Source organism: Selaginella moellendorffii, unplaced genomic scaffold (assembly GCF_000143415.4).
Source record: "Selaginella moellendorffii unplaced genomic scaffold, v1.0 SELMOscaffold_29, whole genome shotgun sequence".
NCBI lineage: Eukaryota > Viridiplantae > Streptophyta > Lycopodiopsida > Selaginellales > Selaginellaceae > Selaginella > Selaginella moellendorffii.
Window position 1 is genome coordinate 60,211 of NW_003314290.1, and position 16,868 is coordinate 77,078.

The window sequence follows — 16,868 nt, forward strand, 5'->3', positions numbered from 1 at the left end:
CGAAAGTAGAAGCCTGACCAAAGAAGCTGTTTACATCCACCTCGCGCTCAACCTCGGCAACATGTCCGATCCTCTCGTCTTCCTCGCGCACAAGCAAGATGACGGCTCCCTTGTCTGTGCCCGTGTTTAGGGGCATAATCGCACGGGATTTGCGGCCGTGCCTCCACAAAAGACCCCACCACAGCGCCATACCCAAGACAAGCAGTCCGATGATCAAAATCGTTGTCTCCACGCTCACCATAGCGGCGCCCACCATTCTTAATTCCATCAGCCCTATTATTTTTTAGTTAGCCCTATTTCGTTTAGCATTTTTTATGTGATATTTGTAAATACTTTTCTGATACTAGGTCATTTTGGTTGGCAAAAAAGTGGCTGCATATCATCTTCAATTTAGCCAATGTCTTTTCGAAGCATGCTTTGCGATTAGTAGAGATTGCTATGTCTATACAGCATGTACAACCTAGCAAGTTGGTGCAACAAAATTGATTCACATGTCCAACTTAGGCTATTCTCCTTCCTCTCACTTTTGCTGCTCTTGAGCTCATCCAGCTTGCCAATTAGGGGCCTTCCTGCAGTCAAATTTATGCCCACCAACTCATAACACCAAAGAAAGGCCATGCACAAATTTTTCAGTGAATCTTTCCTACTTTTAACTTCTCAACTGTGGCTTCTCTATTCCCAAACGTGCTTGGACTGGTTTGCAGCTGTTTTCAATACACACCAAGATTCTCTAACTCAGTTTCCCCAAGAAAGTAACGAGCTCTTCCTTGCACTAGGACTTGCTTATGGCTACCCTAACTTAGAGAACTCTCTCATAACTTCTAAACACTGAAGATCATTGTGCTTTCACAACCAATCGCAAACAACTCCAAGCTTCCCTCTTTACAACCTCACCAAAATAGGACAAGGTTAGAATTCTCTCTAAACACACCATTATAACTTCTTTCAAGGTTATGAACACCACTAGATTGCAGCTGTTCACAAGCTACAAAGGTATTCTTCTCAAATAACACTTTTTTCTTTCTAAAGAAGATATAAACTTATTCTTATGACTAAAGGGTTGTGGTTGTCATAAAGGTGAGTTCCAGCTACATTCTCATCCTTTTATCCTTCATAGATAAGATTTTCGCAATGTTTATGATGCCTGCCATCTCCTAGAATTTTGGATTATTGTTTCAAACTTCTTTGTTTCATTAGTAATCTTTCTGAACTTATCCAAGCTCCCCAAATTGCCTCGCTCATGATTCTCCTATTGCAATCCCAAAGATTCCTTAAATCTCTTGATACTACCATCTGCCATATGGATTAAATGGCACTTCCCTTTCTCTAGTACATACACAAACTCGTGATCAAAGAAGCAGATAGGGCAGTGATATAAATTAGAGGTGGTGGAGCTATAACACATGTAAGGGATTCCTAGATCTTCTCAGAGTTAGAGAATAAGTGGGAAGTAATGGGAGTAACATCTTATTTCCTGGAGTGGCACATTCTGAGCATTTTGAGTGTGGTTTGGATTGGAGTGTGCTTATGTCTATTCTATAGATATTGGTTTTTTTCTTTGAACAACAAATGTTTCCATTAGTGTCCCAAGTACCTTGGAGTGACTATTATGGCTTGAGTGATGAGTTTGTTCAATATGCCTTCTTGGTATCAAAGGGATTGTGTAATGATTCTTGCATGTGGGGAGAGAATTGGAGTGTAAGTTTTCTTTGTTGATCTCTAACCTCATATTGTTGTGACATCTTCTTATAAAAAGATGGCTGGTGATTTAAGATAGAGTGAATCTTCTATAAAGCCCAAGAAGCAAAGTTGGACTGACATTGTAAAAGAGAAGGAGAGTGCCATAAGAAAAGGCACTATTGGTAGCATCTCTAGCCAATGTCAAGGGAAAAGATGCCCAAGAGTGTGTTTGTATTTGTTCTGTGGATATTGGTTCTTTACACAAGCTCAGGGCCACTGTGTTGCCATGAGATTCTCTCTAGAGGACATTCCATGATCTAAGTCTCAAGAATCATGGTAAATGCCTTTAAACATGGGCTTGGAGAGTTTTATGGCAGTGGCTTCTGGGTGCGTGGGGATCAACCCCATGAGATTCGTTATGATCTACAGTTGTTCTGGAGCTCTTCCAGTGCGTGGAGAGTGGCTGGGCGCAGAGGGCCGCAGATACCCGCGAAGGGAATTCATGCGAGTTGGGCGCCTGCCAGACAGGCGGCCCAAGAGCAGAGGAGGCTATGGGGACGAGTTCGACTGTTCTACTCTGTTGGATGGTACAAGCGATCGCTGTTAACTAGAAAACATTAATTTAACTGCTATATGAATCACTCAGATCTCTCGCAATGGCATCACAAACCAGAGCGGCCATGTCGTGGTTGATGTTCTTCACGCAAATGGTTGATCTGCTCGGAAGAGCCGGATGGCGCTGTGAAGCACGCCTGGAGAGCCTTCTTCCGAAACCTGGATGTCTTTACTTGGTTACATGTAAGCTGCAGAGCGTGTCAAAAGTCTGTGGTGCGGCAGGAAACCTGCTTGCTCCACCGGATAATCGTTTGAAATTTGCTGGTACTACCAAAACTTCGCTCGAATTTTGTAGACTTTGAACATAGCGACTATGGCAACAAGAAGTGCCATGTAGCCAACCACGATGACAACCGAAAGGCCTGGAAGAACAAATATCGTGTCCATGGACAGGTTCACCAGACCAGTGAGTACGTTTGCCTGTAAGGAACAGTGAGAGAGAGAGAGAGAGAGAGAGAGAGAGAGAGAGAGAGAGAGAGAGGTATGAAAGTATTGCTTGCTGCTCACCACTAAGAATGTCAATAACATATTGTCGTCGACGGCCTCTACAAGGACGAGTTTTGATGAGAGAAACGCTTCCGCCGAGGCAAAGATGGCCATAACCTGTCAACAATGTATGCGTTAGAGCCTATATGGTGCAAAAATATATTGGTGAAATGGTAAGATACCTCTAAGTTTTGGGCGAGGACAAACATCACGTACGCCATGTTACACTGGCCACAAAGAAGGATTTTGAGATGCATTAGCAAATCACGGAGTATACCGTGCGGCGTGAAACGTTCTCTACGATTGAGTCAAGCACCACAACCAAAAGCCTGCACAAAAACAAGAGTTAATAGCGAGGTATTAGCAAAGATAGACTTCACCACAGAGCCCCATCAAGAAGCCAAAGCTCCGCTATGCTTAGCCAGCGGCTGTTTTCATTTGAGGACGAAGCTATCCATTTCAAGAAGCCTCCCGGATTGAAAAATATGTGTTGTCCAAGATGGACAGACAGGAGGTACAAGCTCCAGTATCCTGATATCAGCAGCATCAGAAGAGTTCCAGAAAGCGAGTTCTTTACCAAAGATGCTGAAAATGCCTTCTTTGTTCAAATCAACAAGTCCGGAACTCCTGTGCGGGGAAAGAATGTAATCTTTTAAACCGCAGCGAAGGGTGAACTGATGCACTGACATAAGAGTGTCAAAACAAACGACACATTCCACCAAAACGAGCGACCAACCTGACAGTATGCCAAGCCCAAGATATCCACAATACGAAACAGGCATGCGAATTACTGAAGTAAGAAGAGAAACAGCCGCCAAAGTGAAGAAAAAGTTCCAGTGGACGCCATATTCCCCTACGTGAACCTGAACAAACCAATAAGTTTCACCATTTGCAATTGAGTCACAAAGAAAAACCTGATAATCTGCTCCTTTCGTCGCTATAAGTCTCGCAAAACCCAGAGCCAGCAATGGACTCACGCTTTTAAGAATGTCCACGGTTCTAGTCCTTCTGAAACAGGAAACAAAGAAAGAAAAGGAGGCTTTTACATGACATCTACAACGAGAAAGGTTACGTACAGAAGATCTCGACTTCTTGCTTGTCTGGAGACTATAGCATTCGCAGCAACAAACGATCCAACGCCTAGATCCATCTGGGAAACTTTCACTATCCATCAAACGAAGATCCATCGACTCACCAAGCCAGTGCCATAAGTCTCGGTCTTGGCATATCTGCGAGGAAAAGCAGTGAAGTCCACAGCTAGGATTGTAACGCAAGTAACCAGTATCTGCAAGTTTAGGAGCATAAGTTGCGGACAAACGAGCCAAAACACGTACCATAATAAATCTATAGTATGTCAGGAACGGCCTTTTGAATGGAATAGAAGAGGACTTTAGCTTTTCTCGCTCCAGAAATGGCAGGAAACTACTCATTCCCAAGAGAATGGAAACGAGAAGCGCGATTCCATAAACTTTGTCCGCAAACACCTGTTAAGAAAGAAGATCTCGTGAGAAAACGATCACTAAAACCACGGATCTTACCGTGAGGCTCAAGACGGTAGGAAGAACAATGAAAGTAAAATCCAAAGCGAGGCATGTCCAAAAACCCTTTTGTGGCAAGATTGCAAAGCTCCGGAGAATAACAAGGGCCTGCAATCATTCTTCCACCAGAGCTTCATCTCACAAGGAAACAGAAGAAACAAAGATGTAGGTACCGGTATGAGCGCCGAGAGTGCCGCAATCTCGATCTTGGAAGAGCCTTGCAAGTTGCTCACAAACCTGAGGAAGATATCACGCTTGGAATGATCAAAGGCGAGGGAAACCGAGGCGCGCTTACTCTTCTTTCAAATGCTTGTTTGGATTGAGCTGCCCCATCGTCGAATCCACGAATTCACGCTCTCACATCGCCGAATTATAACCTAATTTTAAGACGCTTGACTTAGATTGACTTCGCTTAAATCGAAATCAAGCAGTGAATTATAGCAAAAAAACTATTACAACGCTAGTAAATTACTATTTGATTTGATGCATTGCTAACACGTTATATTTGTGAAAGCCAAAAATCACGATCTCATAGAAAACAGAAAAATCCAGAGCTGAGAACTATACGCTAGAGAATGTTTACAGTCAAGAGCGAGGGTCATTTCCTGAAGTGGAAGTTAACAACCGACGCTTGGAGGAAGGATTGCTGAATCGATATAGCAAACGGAAAAATTGGATGGAACACGAACGCAGCAACTCGCTTGATCCGAGTCTCGTTGGCACCATTCTCTGGACCTGCAATTTTTTTTTATTGCGAGTGTTAGAATGACTCACTTCTTGCGTTGCTTGGAGCAAATAGCGTACCTGGATTGATCTTGAACTTCAAAATGTGTGGTCTCCTTCGAGATAGGAACTTGATAGGATGCTCCATGGAAGGCTTGTGTCGATCAGTAGCAGAGATAAGCTGTCCATGAAGGCTGTGTGAGTGTAGTGGAGAAGCAGCACGAAAAAAGAAAAATAGCCTTTACCTTCTCATCAAAATGGAAGAGTGAATGGTCGAAATACACAGAAGGGCTTTGGGACTGAGAGTTTACTGGCAACGATGCAAGTGTACGCCTAGCAATCTGAGAGAAAAAGGCAGTGGTTTACAGAAAAAGACGTAGCTTACGGGTGCGAAGCTGTTCGCTTTGTTGCTGGCTTTGGTATTGATGCAGGCTACTTTTTGCTCACGGCTTTGCTCTCGCACAAACACGTTGTTTGAAAACGATGTCACGTAGTTCATGTACACGGGGTAGCGTTGTGCGGAGCGAAAGTGATCCGCGAAGTTCTCAAACAGCTGGAGCAATTCTAGGGAAGAGTTCTGCAAGAAAAAGACCTCAGATCAACAGCACAAAATGGTCTCTCGATCCAAGCTACCTGTTGGAACTCCAAAATCTCCGTAGTCTCAAAGTTGTATACCACGAAAAATGCAAGCTGCTGAGAAACATCACAGCTCCGAGAAATCTGCACAAGAAACAAGCTAACACATCACATTCCTGCTAATGACACGAGCAAAAGATACGGACCACTCCATCCGCACTGCCAAACTTAATCAGCAAATGGTAGCGGTCCAAGAATTGCACCTGCTAAACGGGATAAAAAATGGAAATAATGGCAGCCAGTGTTTTACCTTCCACATCACCAGCTCCGTGTAATGCTGAAAGTGGTAGTAAAAACGTTTCAAGCGTTGCGCTCGCTGCAAAGTCACCTTCAACTCAAACTCAGCCAAATCTCAGCAAGCAAAAATACCTGGACATGATCGTCGTCATGCTCAAGAATACTTCGGAATATAAAAGAAAGGAGCCGCTGTTTAATACCGCCCAGCACCGGCGGTCCTGTTTCGGATGATGAATTGGATTGCTCTCGACCAGACCTTGCGTTACTTTCACTTAGACTTCTAGGAAAAGCTCTCGGCAAACTGTGAACGACGTCATTCCTGCTGCTGGTGACAGGCGTGGAAACATTTGTAGTCGTAGCTTCAATGCTGCTGCTATGATGATCCCGTGAGTGAGCATACGCCGGCTCCCAAATATTTCTACCTCCACTTACGTGCCTGCTTCCACTCGAGGAGACAGGAGTCACATTTTGGCCAGCTTCTCCCGTTGTTCCCAAAGTTAATCCAGATGAGTCGTCAACATGACCAAGCTCACTTCTAGCTTCAAAATCTTGCTGGTGTGGTGTCCTGCTACTCAGGACGAAATCCGTCCGTCTCTGCGCGTTTGCATTGTTGACGCTGCTCTGCTGGTTCTGGTCGCCGTGACGAGCACCCGTCATGTCATAGGATAATATCAAAGGTGTATAAGCTGTATAAGTCATTGGCAACTCGGTGACGCCTTGAGAAGATGTGCCAGCCCCAGAAGAAGAGGCACCAAGCAGCCCTCTGAAATAGCACTCGAAATCGGATCCGACGGGAATGTGGCTGGAGTCATGATCATTATAGTTCCTTGAGTTCCTGTCGTCGCGAAGGATCTTGGAATCCTTCTCCAAGCTGGTTCTCGACTCCGTAGTCTCGTTCTCTTTATGTAGGACAGCTTGTGTGCTCTGATACCATGCTTCTTTCTGCAACACATTGTTTGTTTTAAGATTTACAAAGCAGATGACTCCTAGCTAACTTACTTGAGTTTGAGAACTGACGAGAAGCTCGTCATCTTCCTGGCAAAAGTCGCCAACACTTCGCACATCTACAAAAGTGCCAGAATCTCTTATCTGCAGGATGTGAACGCATTGGAATCGAACCGAAAGAATCGCCAAAAGATCCTCATACATGAACACCCCCATGTTGTGAGATAAGTGGATGAAATCGTCATGATAGATACGATCATCCGTGATAATACCATCCGCTAATCTGGAAAGAAACCAACACAAAAGTTATTAATTGCATCGTTTACGTTTCCATTTGCAAGCTCACCTCACAGCCAGAATTCTTATTTTCTCAATCGATGGCACGCCTGGAACGGCTCCTTGAACCGAAGCTGCATCAGCGTCAGGGCCCGTAGATGTTGCGAACAGTCCATAGACTCCATTCTCCGTCGTCAAGAAAAAATCCTTACAAATAGTCTCAGTTCCCGTGGCCAAAGCAACACAATAAAGCTCCGTGAAGAAGCTCTCGAACTTTGCTGCTTTCGGAGGGAGCTCGGCATCTTCAGCTTCACCTTTGACGCAAAAATTCAACCAGTTGAAACGATAAACCACCAGGTGCTGGAAGCTTCGAGTGAAAGCTATCAAGTACTGGCCGTCGTTGGTGAATTTGCGGAATGTATGATCGGGACACTCCACATCGTAGACAGTATGACTTGGTACAATATTCTCGTACAAAGTCCTCACCGTGTGCAACTGCGAAGAAGAATAGAAGGAAATACAGTATCCCTGTTTCCTTGCATCATACCTGAGAGCCAGAAGGTTTGCAACTTAGTTGTCGATTGAACAGCCTGTGAGTGATATTCTCACTCCGTTTCACCATTCGAGCCGGAAAGAGAAGCCTCTTTACAAGGACTTCTGCTGAGAAGAACGAGGCGGGAGGGAAAATGAAGAGCGGCTGCCATACCCATAAAAGAGAAGATCTCGCCGCTGGAGCCTCAACTCGCCGTTCATAACAAGCTACTCATAGCGATAGCAATGCTTTCCTGCCACAAGACGGAAAAACAATCAGCAATGCAGAAAACCCAGGAACCACGGCACAACCGGAGAAGAGGCACGGATCACAGGCACATGAGAATACGGTGGAGGCGAAAAGAGGAGAATGCTGTTGCCCACCTGATTCCACGCTGCTGGCCTTGATATCTCTCTTTCTTCCAGTCCTCTCTCTCTTCTCTGTGGTGGATGTAGACCCTTGAATTGATAGCCTCTAGAATGGCATCTTTTGGGCGGAGGGGATAGAAGGCTACCGGAAAAGAGCTCTTTTCCTCCTCACTCCTGCCTTTTAGATCTACAAAGCAATCTACAGCACAAAAACCCCGTAAATAAAAGCCGCGTGGACCGAAAAAAAGGAAAGAGGAGTGTACGAATTTTTTTTGTTTTCCTAAGATCACCTTGCAAAGATGTCGTCTCAAGTTCACTGGCTGCAATGAGCCATCCATCTGTATGTGACGGAAAGGTTAAGCCACCGCTTTCTTTCTAAACATAGACGAGGAAACCCACCGTTCGTTTTTTGACTTATCTTCGCCAAGTTGTATCATATCAGATGTTACGTATCAAGCGCTGCGAATTTTCAGTGATCACAAATGCCAGCTTTCAACGAACGAAGGCACAACTTACCCAAACCAGCTTGTCTTTGTCTTTTCCTGGAATACAGAAGGAACAGTCTGCGTGCTGCTACATTACGGGCAAAGATGAGAAGAAAACCAACCAGAAGCTGTGAAATCTCACCACGAAAGCTAGCTTTACACAAAGCTGGAATATGCATTTGGTACTCCCGTGGACAGCGACGGAGACATTGCATTTACACCCTTGACCATCCTGCCCCCACAGCACAGAAAGCACGTTTCGCAAAAAACCGCAAGCTTACAAACCAAGAAATATACGTGCCTGCAGCTTGCCTGCAGCTTGCCTGCAGCTGTCATGGGGACTGGCCCTTGTACATAACTCCGCAACCGATGGAACAACGTCCGCGTCTCTGCGAGAAAACACAATTAGCCTCTCCTCCCCGCTTTGCGTCTCAACAGGGAGGAGCGGCTTACTGCTTGCTTAGTAACAGATGGCGGTCTCAATCGGCCCTGCAAAAGGTAGGAAGACGATGAGAAATGGAAAGAAAAAGCTCATAAAAGCACGTTACAATCTCTCGCCGTAAAAGGGACTACTCTCTTTGCCGAGAAAACAAGCAACAGAATCTAAGCCACTGGACAGCCACACGTTGAACAAAAGATTCATAACCATCTACGTGTTCAGCTACCATCCATGAGAAACTCATTTGACACTCTCTGCCAAAAGCCACACCCAACCGATCCAATCCAATCCAATGGAGTCCGACCATCCTGTACACCGACCAGCAGTAGACTCTACGGGCTAAGTGAAAAAGATATCCACCTGGAATATATGACCACCGCTCTCGCCTTTAATCGAGACGTGTAGCGCCCACCAAACCACCAAAAGCTTGAGCGCCCTTGAATAGATAAGGTGACATGGTACCATTACCACCAAGCGCTCCTGACTGGCACTGTTCACAAGCACAACAAACGTTAGCTCCACGAAAAAAAAAACAAAAACGAGTGACTACAGAAGTCTCACTGTTGCAAAGGCCAGTGAATTGGTGGCCCTGCACTCGAACGTCATCGCGCGCACTGGACAGAAAAAGAAGTGCTTTCGGAACATTATCGGTTAAGTAAGCCAAAAGAGAGAAACAAACTGTCATAAAAAAACAGATGTCTTACAAGCTTGGCTGTTTCATTTGCTAGAATGCGATTCCATGGTCTCCAATGCCCCGAGAATCGCTGCCACCTGAGATCAAAACAAAAGCAAACCTCTTGAGCAAGAAGTTGAAAAAGACAGATTTGTTTAAGACCGGCATAGCGCTCCAAGGTAAAGACCGAGATGACGGCGGCTCTAAGAAGATTTAAAACGCTACCCCTGTGGAAACAACCTTCGCTATTGGAAAGGCATGCCACTAGAGAAAGTCAAAGGTACCTGTGAGCGAAACGTTAGCGAGAGCATAAAAACAAGAGCTTCTTGCCTTTTGATTTGCCCCGGCTTTCCTGAAGAGAGCAAAGACGAAACATGATAGGCCGATCCACCGCGAAATGAAGCACAAGAACACCTCAAACAAGGAAAACATGAGTGTTTTCGTCGATAACGAGAAGCTGACGATCGTTTGATCTAGAAACGAAGAACTCGGTCACACTGAGAATCACTTAAGGACCTAGATGTCTAGAAGTGCTGGGAATCACGGCTACGATTACACGCCAAGCAAGACAATGCCGCTTACCCCAAGCTCTGCCCGAATTCTCCTGCGATTCCTTCGATCGATGCGCTCGCTTTGATCGCTACGCTTGCAGACACGTGCTGGTGATCAAGCGGAGTCCATCGCGGCAGCGCCTAGAGATCGAAGGCGCAAGACGCTTACCCTAGACCTTCTTCTTTAAACCCTTACGTTTTAAAACCCTTTAGTAAAGCACATAGATTCGTGTTTCCTTTCTCTGTGGCGATCGAATCAGATCGTGGTCGCTGCTAGGATTGTGCGATTCGACACCTCGAGAACTTCCAGCTTCTTCTGGAGCCTCTCTCGCTTGTACTGGAGCTGCGTGTCCTCGGCCATGAGCTCCATCAACTTGTCCCGCGACGCAAAGCTCTTCATCACCACCGTCTCAAACTCCCCGATCAGCGACTTGTCCAGCGAGTACCGCAGATGCATTGGAACCTCGTCGCAAAGCCTGTTCTTGATCACCTCCATGTACGAATCCAAGCTGTTCTTCATCTCCCTCATCGTGGAGCTGGAGCTGGAGGATTTGGAGTACATCCTGTTCTTGGACAACTCGCAAGAATCCATCTCCGATACCGCCAAGAGCTGCTTCTTCTCGACCAGCTCCATGTACTTTGGATTGAGAGTGAAGGTGATGGTGGTCTCCTTCTCGAGCTTGTCCTGGACGAACTCCTTGCACGCCGACTGGGATTTTTCGAGCACGCCTTGCATGTTCTTCTTGAGCAGTGCTTCGGGTACCCCTCGGTTTTCTTGCTGATCACTGGCATCACCACCTGGGCTGCGTAGTTGTGAACCTCGTCAACCGTGGCAATGCTCGGCTCATGGAACTCCTTCACGTTGTAGGCCACCATTTGCTTGAGCACCGATGACTGGAGAATGTTTGGCAGCGTCACGCCTTTGGCCTCGTGAAGGAGCTCCTCCAGCTTTCTCTGTGACCCGGAGCTTGAAGAGCCTTCGTCTCCATTAGAACGGATCTGGCTGGAGAGCTTGACGAAATACTCGTGGAGCCGAGCAGCGTAGTTCATCTGCTTGTCGTCGGGAAACTCGGGTAGAGAATCACCAGCGAGAAGCCTCTCGAGTGACCTCCGGATGCTCTGGTAGCAGTCCATGGCCAGAGGCAGCGCCGACTCGGAGTCTGCTACGCGCTGAGGGAGAGCATCCAGGTCTCTCCTCACGGCGGTCAGTGCACTCCGGATGTTCCCCACGAGTTTCGGTAAGTTCTTCCGCAAGCTATCGGCTTGAAACTCTGTCAACCGCTTCGCAAGTTGACGGATGCCCAGCATGCTCTCGGGTAAGTCTCTGAGATGGGGATCAGTTCGAAAGAGCTCGGCTTCCCTGTCTCTGCCTTCCTCATGAGTTTCATCACCTATCCTGTTTCGGACACATATGTATCCCAAGCCGATGCCGACCACGTCCGCCATCACCTTCTCCTTCAAATCCTTCGGCGACATATCCACTTTGGTGACGACGGCCATAGTCCTTTCACCCTCCCTGTCAACCTGCCTTGACATGAGAATCGATTCGCAAGTTGGGAAATCCACCGTCGAGCAGATGACGTTGAGGATAATTGTTTCCTTCGGAGAAATGTATTCCTGTATGATCTTCTTTATCTGCTCCTCGATGTCCTCGGGTTGGCCATGGACGGGAACTCTAGTAATGCCAGGAAGATCGATCATTGTCAAGTCAGGAGCACCCGGCTTGGTTATGTGCAGCGATATCGGCTTGTTGACAATGTGCTTGTCTCCGGCAAGCTCGATAGTAGCTTCCACAACTGCCGCAGAGATCTCAGCTTCCTCGATAACCCGCTTCTTGCCACCGTACTGAATAACTACCTGGTGAGACTGATCAGTGACGGAGGTATTTTGAAGCCGCAGGACTAGAGGCACTCGTGTCACGACGCCTTGGCCGCGGGGTAAGTCCACCTGAGCGAGTGACTCCAGGACGCTGCTTTTGCCACTCGACTGGTCCCCGACAACAACTATAGTTGGAAGCTTGATACCTTCCTCCGCGACGGACAGCTGCCTCAGCGTGTCGACAGCATCCAGCAAAGAACGAACATTCTCGTTGAACGGTGTCTGCAATGCGCATTCCTCTGGTGTCCGCCTGCTTCTATACCTTTCCATGATAGCCATTCTGTCGGGATCGATTGGCGACGAGATGCTTTCCTGCAATACAAACTTCGAAAACGAAAACTTGGATATATCACTTACCCAGTTTGACAACGCAGAGCTCACTGCACTTCCAAGTCGCCTCATCGGTAACAAAGAAAGTCGAGACAGAACCTCAGCAGAAGTGAACGTTGACTATCACCGAATCTCCGAACTCTTTATCCTCCTCAAAACAATATCAGTGATCCTCGAAGGATGTCAAGATATTAATAGATACATCCGTCCAGAATTAAAACCGCCGAACCGATTTTCTAGCATAAACAAGATGTGACTGCTTGAAATGACATGCATTACAGAAGAACGTGAAGACACGCTGCAAGCACACTCGCAAATACAGAAGGGAAGTATGTACCTCGCAGTAGTCTTAGTAGCGGAGCCTAACAAGTGTTGACACCATCTTTGCAGTCGCTCGTCAAATGCCCAAACGTCTCAATGCGCTTCTTTGCACGTAGAAAAACCTCCGAGTCCACCTCCGCTCTCATGTAGCCATCGAACTCCACTCGCTTGTTCCTTGTGAGAGGCATTGTTTGGTTGTACCAAAGGCTGTGCGGACCCCAGAGGCTCTTAAAATCGCTGAGTAAGTGTACTCGGTACTTGGCCCGCAGCTTATCGAAGTAACCTTCGAGCCTCTCGTTGGTGGCTATATACAAAGTCCGGCCCTCCTCTACTTCCTTTTCTAGCTTCTCCATTATCGCCTCCGGCATTGTATCCCTGTCCAAGTTCGGCCACCGCTCCTTGTCCTCGGCTTTTTTTCCTCTGACAACGTGAACAGCATCGAAGTCCCATTCCATTTCCCCGCAGATTGAGTTGACCATGTTCATCAGCCGCTTGGATTTCCACAGGAGATCCCACGGCCTGTGGATAACTTTCTCTGGCTCCCCTTCACAAACTCGATACCAGTAGTTGTTTGGCTCGGGCTGCTCGAATTTTCTCCAGAGTATAGTGTTCTCAAAGCTGCGTAAGTGCATCGGAGTGACGTTAAAATCCTCCACCACCCTGTAGCTCAGGGGGTGCTGCGGATGCTTCTTGTTCCAGTTCAGCCACCTTTTTAGGAACTGCTTCTGCTCGACTACAGCAGCTTTCTTCTGCAAGTGCTCGTAGTCGAAGTAAAGCCGAAAATCTTTTCCTTCCTGCGGCTTGAGATCGGGACTGTAGCTGCCCTCGAGGCACATCTCTAGATCCACCACGAGTGTCCTGTTGAGATACCGAGCCTCGCCTAGAGCACACAAAAAGCTCCACATATACTGGTTCATGCTCTTGCAGTAGTCGCCACCCCGAGAGTAGTATAAATACTTGCCGCTCCAGAATGTGTTGAATGACCTGTTATATATCGAGTCATTGACGAAATCCCTCTGGAAGAAAGCATTTTTTCCCGAGTGCCATCCGCCAATCTTCTCGACAACGTAGTCGCACGATGTGTTGACGAGCAGCTTGTACTCCCTGTAATCCCTATACATCCGCAAAGACTTCTCATGCCTGGGTTTGAACCTCCAGGCTATGTCGCACGTCGAATCCTTCGAGCCTCGAACAGGAACTCCATACTGGAACACTCCCATGTCGGGGAACTTCTTCTCGTTAGCCAACTCGATGGCGACCAAAACATCTGGGTCGGAGCAATTGATAAACGTCGTCCCGGGATCACAAACTCCAACGCTGACGCTCAAGTTCTTCTCCAGCGCTGGCCCAAGGATTTCTGCCGGTGCTTGAGAAGGAACTGGAGCTAGAATGTCTTCGCCCGTGACGACAACCGTGTCCTCCTTCTCAAACGTAGCGTTTCTCAGCGTGGAGACAACTTGGTCCATCACCTTCGAGGCCTGGAACACTGGATCCGGAGGTTGATACCCAATGGCGAGAAGCGTGAGGAGCAGCGCTAAAGTGACCACCGCCGCCATGGAAATGGTGCTACTGGCAATCCTCTGGATCATCTCCAGAGAAAAAACGTGGATGTGCTTCATTGCTATCGTTGATTTTCCTCTCACACGGTAAGAGTTTCCTTACGGTCTGGCCATGGCACTAGTTAGTCAGGAGAGGGAAATTCTAGAAGTAGCTCACAAACCTGGAGAATCAGTGCTATGCCGCGCAAGCCGATTTGAAATCCCGGGAAGTTTTCTCATCGAGCAGAAGAATTGATGCCTTCGATTCGCGCTAACATGTCGAGCGAGCGCTCTCTCGCGAAATGTAGCGTAAACACGATCAGACAAAAACCTGGAAGGAATCGCCGGGCGGATAGATCAGCTCCTCAGCCGCTCGCGATCGACGATTCACTCAATGCCGGACGATTCCCATAGATCTAGGGAGATCTCTTCGCTGCTCCGGCCAGATCTAGACGAATGAAAACCTCAAAACCCTGGGAATATTGTTTGAACACTCCCTCTACCTAATTGCTCCATTAGCGCAAATAACGCGTGTTCTCTTGACAGCGGGAAGGAGCTCTTTACTATCGTCCAATGGCCACTCCTCTGCGATTTAGGGCTAGCGCCATTGGCGAATGCTTCGCGAGGCAGCACTCCTCGCGCCTCCCAGCGCAGAGGAGCGGCGCCGGGAGATCTGGAACGCGGCGCCATTGCAGCGCCATCACTGCCAGCCGCAGCACTGGCGTCTTGAATTCGCGCATTGGAGCTGCCAGATCGGGGTCCCTGCCGTTCGAGGAGCTTCTAGCCGGTGCCGAGGCGGCAGCGAAGCTTGGCTCTCAGGTGTCGATCGGTAGGGAATTGTCCTCATTCTCAGCCATGGATTGTCTTTTTGAGGCCAGGTTGTGCTCGATGCATTGGACAAGCCGCGCAGAATCGATTACAAAGGAGCAACGGATCTCGTGACCGAGTATGTCGACTCGATTTCTTTCTTTCTCTCTTCCTTGATTGACGCTCGTTCCAGCACGGACAAAAAATGCGAGCTTGCTGTGCTTCAAGAAATCCAGCGAAGGTTTCCTGACCACTTGATATTGGGTGAAGAGGGTGGTGTGATTGGAAACTCATCCTCTGATTACCTCTGGTGTGTCGATCCTCTTGGTAAGTTGGATGGTTCGCTTCGATTTTCCTTGAAAGCTTGAATTTCTGTAGATGGAACGACGAATTTTGCTCACGGATATCCCAGTTTTGCTGTTTCGGTTGCAGTCCTTTACAAAGGAAGACCAGCAGCTGCAACAGTGGTATGTAACACTTACGACTTTCTTTGTTTCTCCCATGTTTACTCGCGTGATTTGGACCGACTGTAGGTGGAATTCGCGGGAGGACCGTTCTGCTGGGTCACACGCACTTTCACCTCATCTTCAGGCAAAGCTGCGATATCATTTCATTTGCTGAAGTCACACTAAACTTACAGGGGGAGGAGCCTTTTGCGAAGGCAATCCTATATCCGTCAGTAACACTGATCAAGTGAGTGTGTCTGCGACACCTTTCTTGTGTCTTACAAGAGCTTCTCGAACCAGGTGGAAAGGTCGCTATTAGTTACCGGGTTTGGATACGACCATGACGAAGCATGGGCTACAAACATCTCGCTTTTCAAAGATTTCACGGATGTTAGCAGGGTAATGCTTTTTCTAATTTTCTTTTTGGTCTTACTAATACTGTACACAGGGTGTTCGTCGCCTGGGAGCTGCCGCAGTTGATATGTGCCATGTTTCCCTCGGCATTGTAGAAGCGTATTGGGAATACCGACTGAAACCTTGGGATATGGCAGCTGGGGTCCTGGTGAGTTGTTCTAGACTTGCATTAACTCCATAGCTTAACTTTATTGTTTGTAGATGGTTGAGGAAGCAGGAGGGAAAGTAACTAAAATGGATGGTGGGGAGTTTTCGGTTTTTGATCGCTCAGTGTTAGTTTCAAATGGTGTAATACATCCCAAAGTGAGTAGTTGCAAATATTCTAGTTTATTGATTAATTTTTGGTTGCAGCTATTGGACAGAATATCTCCTGCAACAAAAACTTTGGTCAACCAAGGCTTAGATTTTTCACAGTGGTACAAACCAGAGGGTTACAGTTGCAACTGAAACGTTGTATTCCCTTTCTTTCTAATAAATGATCAAAGACATTCAAAAATTGATTATAGACATTGTCAATTTCTTATGTTATTTTTTCTGTTTAAAACTCTTAATCACCATACACTACAGTAGATTTCTTGCCATCTGACAGGAGAACTAGCTTGAGAGGATGATTGTTTCCCAGCCAGAGACTGTCATTCTAAACCCGGTTTCTAATAAAAGATATAATCGCTGCAAATTATCAGATTTATTTAGAAATCATGGCTTATTTAACTTCTGATTTTCAAATTATCATCTTGAAAAACCAATCTGATTTGAGGTTTATGTTTACCACCATGCAATATTTGGAAATTTGGTCCTTTAAGAAACTAAGTTAAAATCATTTTATATAGTAAGAAACGTTAAGAAATACAATCACTAGGATAATCCTTGTTATCTAACCTTTTTACTTGGGAAAGAGTCTCTTATAATAAAAGGTCCTTTATTATTCAAGTTTTGAGCATATTTATTTC

At 46.7% G+C, this 16,868-nt stretch overlaps 5 protein-coding genes across 17 annotated transcripts; 1 reads left to right on the forward strand and 4 right to left on the reverse strand.

Annotated features, from left to right (window-relative positions):
- Window positions 1-2,236: 2,236 nt before the first annotated feature.
- LOC9645973 (uncharacterized protein At4g17910) lies at window positions 2,237-4,682 on the reverse strand. Of its 2 annotated transcripts, none has more exons than XM_024680863.1 (14): window positions 4,615-4,682; window positions 4,493-4,556; window positions 4,320-4,427; window positions 4,116-4,265; window positions 3,977-4,066; window positions 3,858-3,931; window positions 3,696-3,789; window positions 3,518-3,644; window positions 3,359-3,463; window positions 3,162-3,312; window positions 3,059-3,110; window positions 2,964-3,008; window positions 2,803-2,898; window positions 2,237-2,715 (listed from the first exon to the last, which is right to left on the reverse strand). In XM_024680863.1, the coding sequence occupies exons 1-14, from the start codon at window positions 4,650-4,652 to the stop codon at window positions 2,563-2,565; spliced, it is 1,347 nt and encodes a 448-aa protein (XP_024536631.1). In that variant the 5' UTR covers window positions 4,653-4,682; the 3' UTR covers window positions 2,237-2,562. The 2 variants fall into 2 exon arrangements, with proteins under 2 accessions (XP_024536631.1, XP_024536632.1); XM_024680864.1 differs by having other exon boundaries at window positions 4,320-4,438; window positions 4,615-4,633.
- An 87-nt stretch (window positions 4,683-4,769) lies between these two features.
- On the reverse strand, window positions 4,770-9,908 carry LOC9645974 (light-mediated development protein DET1). 11 transcript variants are annotated; one of them, XM_024680856.1, is made up of 22 exons: window positions 9,796-9,908; window positions 9,665-9,731; window positions 9,511-9,574; window positions 9,321-9,450; window positions 8,975-9,010; window positions 8,807-8,910; window positions 8,664-8,753; window positions 8,553-8,609; window positions 8,436-8,495; window positions 8,327-8,374; window positions 8,052-8,235; window positions 7,684-7,921; window positions 7,207-7,631; window positions 6,915-7,143; window positions 6,048-6,857; window positions 5,929-6,006; window positions 5,825-5,881; window positions 5,676-5,762; window positions 5,428-5,619; window positions 5,288-5,383; window positions 5,124-5,223; window positions 4,770-5,054 (listed from the first exon to the last, which is right to left on the reverse strand). In XM_024680856.1, exons 12-22 carry the CDS (start codon window positions 7,756-7,758, stop codon window positions 4,918-4,920), a joined length of 2,286 nt encoding a protein of 761 aa, XP_024536624.1. In that variant the 5' UTR covers window positions 7,759-7,921; window positions 8,052-8,235; window positions 8,327-8,374; window positions 8,436-8,495; window positions 8,553-8,609; window positions 8,664-8,753; window positions 8,807-8,910; window positions 8,975-9,010; window positions 9,321-9,450; window positions 9,511-9,574; window positions 9,665-9,731; window positions 9,796-9,908; the 3' UTR covers window positions 4,770-4,917. The 11 variants fall into 11 exon arrangements, with proteins under 11 accessions (XP_024536624.1, XP_024536625.1, XP_024536623.1 ...); XM_024680857.1 differs by having other exon boundaries at window positions 8,553-8,606; window positions 8,667-8,753; window positions 9,522-9,593; XM_024680855.1 differs by having other exon boundaries at window positions 8,553-8,606; window positions 9,522-9,593.
- A 484-nt stretch (window positions 9,909-10,392) lies between these two features.
- Window positions 10,393-12,529, reverse strand: LOC9645975 (putative dynamin-related protein 4A). The gene is made up of 2 exons (XM_002975966.2): window positions 12,420-12,529; window positions 10,393-12,374 (listed from the first exon to the last, which is right to left on the reverse strand). The coding sequence occupies exons 1-2, from the start codon at window positions 12,462-12,464 to the stop codon at window positions 10,710-10,712; spliced, it is 1,710 nt and encodes a 569-aa protein (XP_002976012.2). The 5' UTR covers window positions 12,465-12,529; the 3' UTR covers window positions 10,393-10,709.
- Window positions 12,530-12,546: 17 nt separating this feature from the next.
- On the reverse strand, window positions 12,547-14,727 carry LOC9645976. 2 transcript variants are annotated; one of them, XM_002975967.2, is made up of 3 exons: window positions 14,434-14,727; window positions 12,730-14,378; window positions 12,547-12,628 (listed from the first exon to the last, which is right to left on the reverse strand). In XM_002975967.2, exon 2 carries the CDS (start codon window positions 14,330-14,332, stop codon window positions 12,755-12,757), a length of 1,578 nt encoding a protein of 525 aa, XP_002976013.2. In that variant the 5' UTR covers window positions 14,333-14,378; window positions 14,434-14,727; the 3' UTR covers window positions 12,547-12,628; window positions 12,730-12,754. The 2 variants fall into 2 exon arrangements, with proteins under 2 accessions (XP_002976013.2, XP_024536630.1); XM_024680862.1 differs by lacking the exon at window positions 12,547-12,628 and having other exon boundaries at window positions 12,646-14,378.
- Window positions 14,728-14,783: 56 nt separating this feature from the next.
- LOC9645977 (phosphatase IMPL1, chloroplastic) lies at window positions 14,784-16,423 on the forward strand. The gene is made up of 10 exons (XM_024680865.1): window positions 14,784-15,070; window positions 15,130-15,197; window positions 15,252-15,385; window positions 15,437-15,525; window positions 15,592-15,649; window positions 15,699-15,751; window positions 15,805-15,903; window positions 15,953-16,066; window positions 16,120-16,221; window positions 16,270-16,423. The coding sequence occupies exons 1-10, from the start codon at window positions 14,825-14,827 to the stop codon at window positions 16,363-16,365; spliced, it is 1,059 nt and encodes a 352-aa protein (XP_024536633.1). The 5' UTR covers window positions 14,784-14,824; the 3' UTR covers window positions 16,366-16,423.
- Window positions 16,424-16,868: the final 445 nt, after the last annotated feature.

Bases quoted from the DNA above. Each gene is read 5' to 3' on its own strand.
- LOC9645973 (XM_024680863.1), bottom strand. From the start codon at position 4,652: ATGGGGCAGCTCAATCCAAACAAGCATTTGAAAGAAGA. The intron at 3,932-3,976 runs GTGAGTCGATGG...AAAGTTTCCCAG, and splicing joins AGACTTATGGCACTGGCTTG to ATGGATCTAGGCGTTGGATC. The intron at 3,464-3,517 runs GTTGGTCGCTCG...CTCTTATGTCAG, and splicing joins TGGGCTTGGCATACTGTCAG to TGCATCAGTTCACCCTTCGC.
- LOC9645974 (XM_024680856.1), bottom strand. From the start codon at position 7,758: ATGGTGAAACGGAGTGAGAATATCACTCACAGGCTGTTCAATCGACAA. The intron at 7,632-7,683 runs GTATGATGCAAG...TCTTCTTCGCAG, and splicing joins GCAAACCTTCTGGCTCTCAG to TTGCACACGGTGAGGACTTT. The intron at 6,007-6,047 runs GTATTTTTGCTT...TTTGAGTTGAAG, and splicing joins ATGACGACGATCATGTCCAG to GTGACTTTGCAGCGAGCGCA.
- LOC9645975 (XM_002975966.2), bottom strand. From the start codon at position 12,464: ATGAGGCGACTTGGAAGTGCAGTGAGCTCTGCGTTGTCAAACTGG. The intron at 12,375-12,419 runs GTAAGTGATATA...TTTGTATTGCAG, and splicing joins GCTCTGCGTTGTCAAACTGG to GAAAGCATCTCGTCGCCAAT.
- LOC9645976 (XM_002975967.2), bottom strand. From the start codon at position 14,332: ATGAAGCACATCCACGTTTTTTCTCTGGAGATGATCCAGAGGATTGCC.
- LOC9645977 (XM_024680865.1), top strand. From the start codon at position 14,825: ATGGCCACTCCTCTGCGATTTAGGGCTAGCGCCATTGGCGAATGCTTC. The intron at 15,386-15,436 runs GTAAGTTGGATG...GAATTTCTGTAG, and splicing joins CTGGTGTGTCGATCCTCTTG to ATGGAACGACGAATTTTGCT. The intron at 16,067-16,119 runs GTGAGTTGTTCT...TATTGTTTGTAG, and splicing joins ATATGGCAGCTGGGGTCCTG to ATGGTTGAGGAAGCAGGAGG.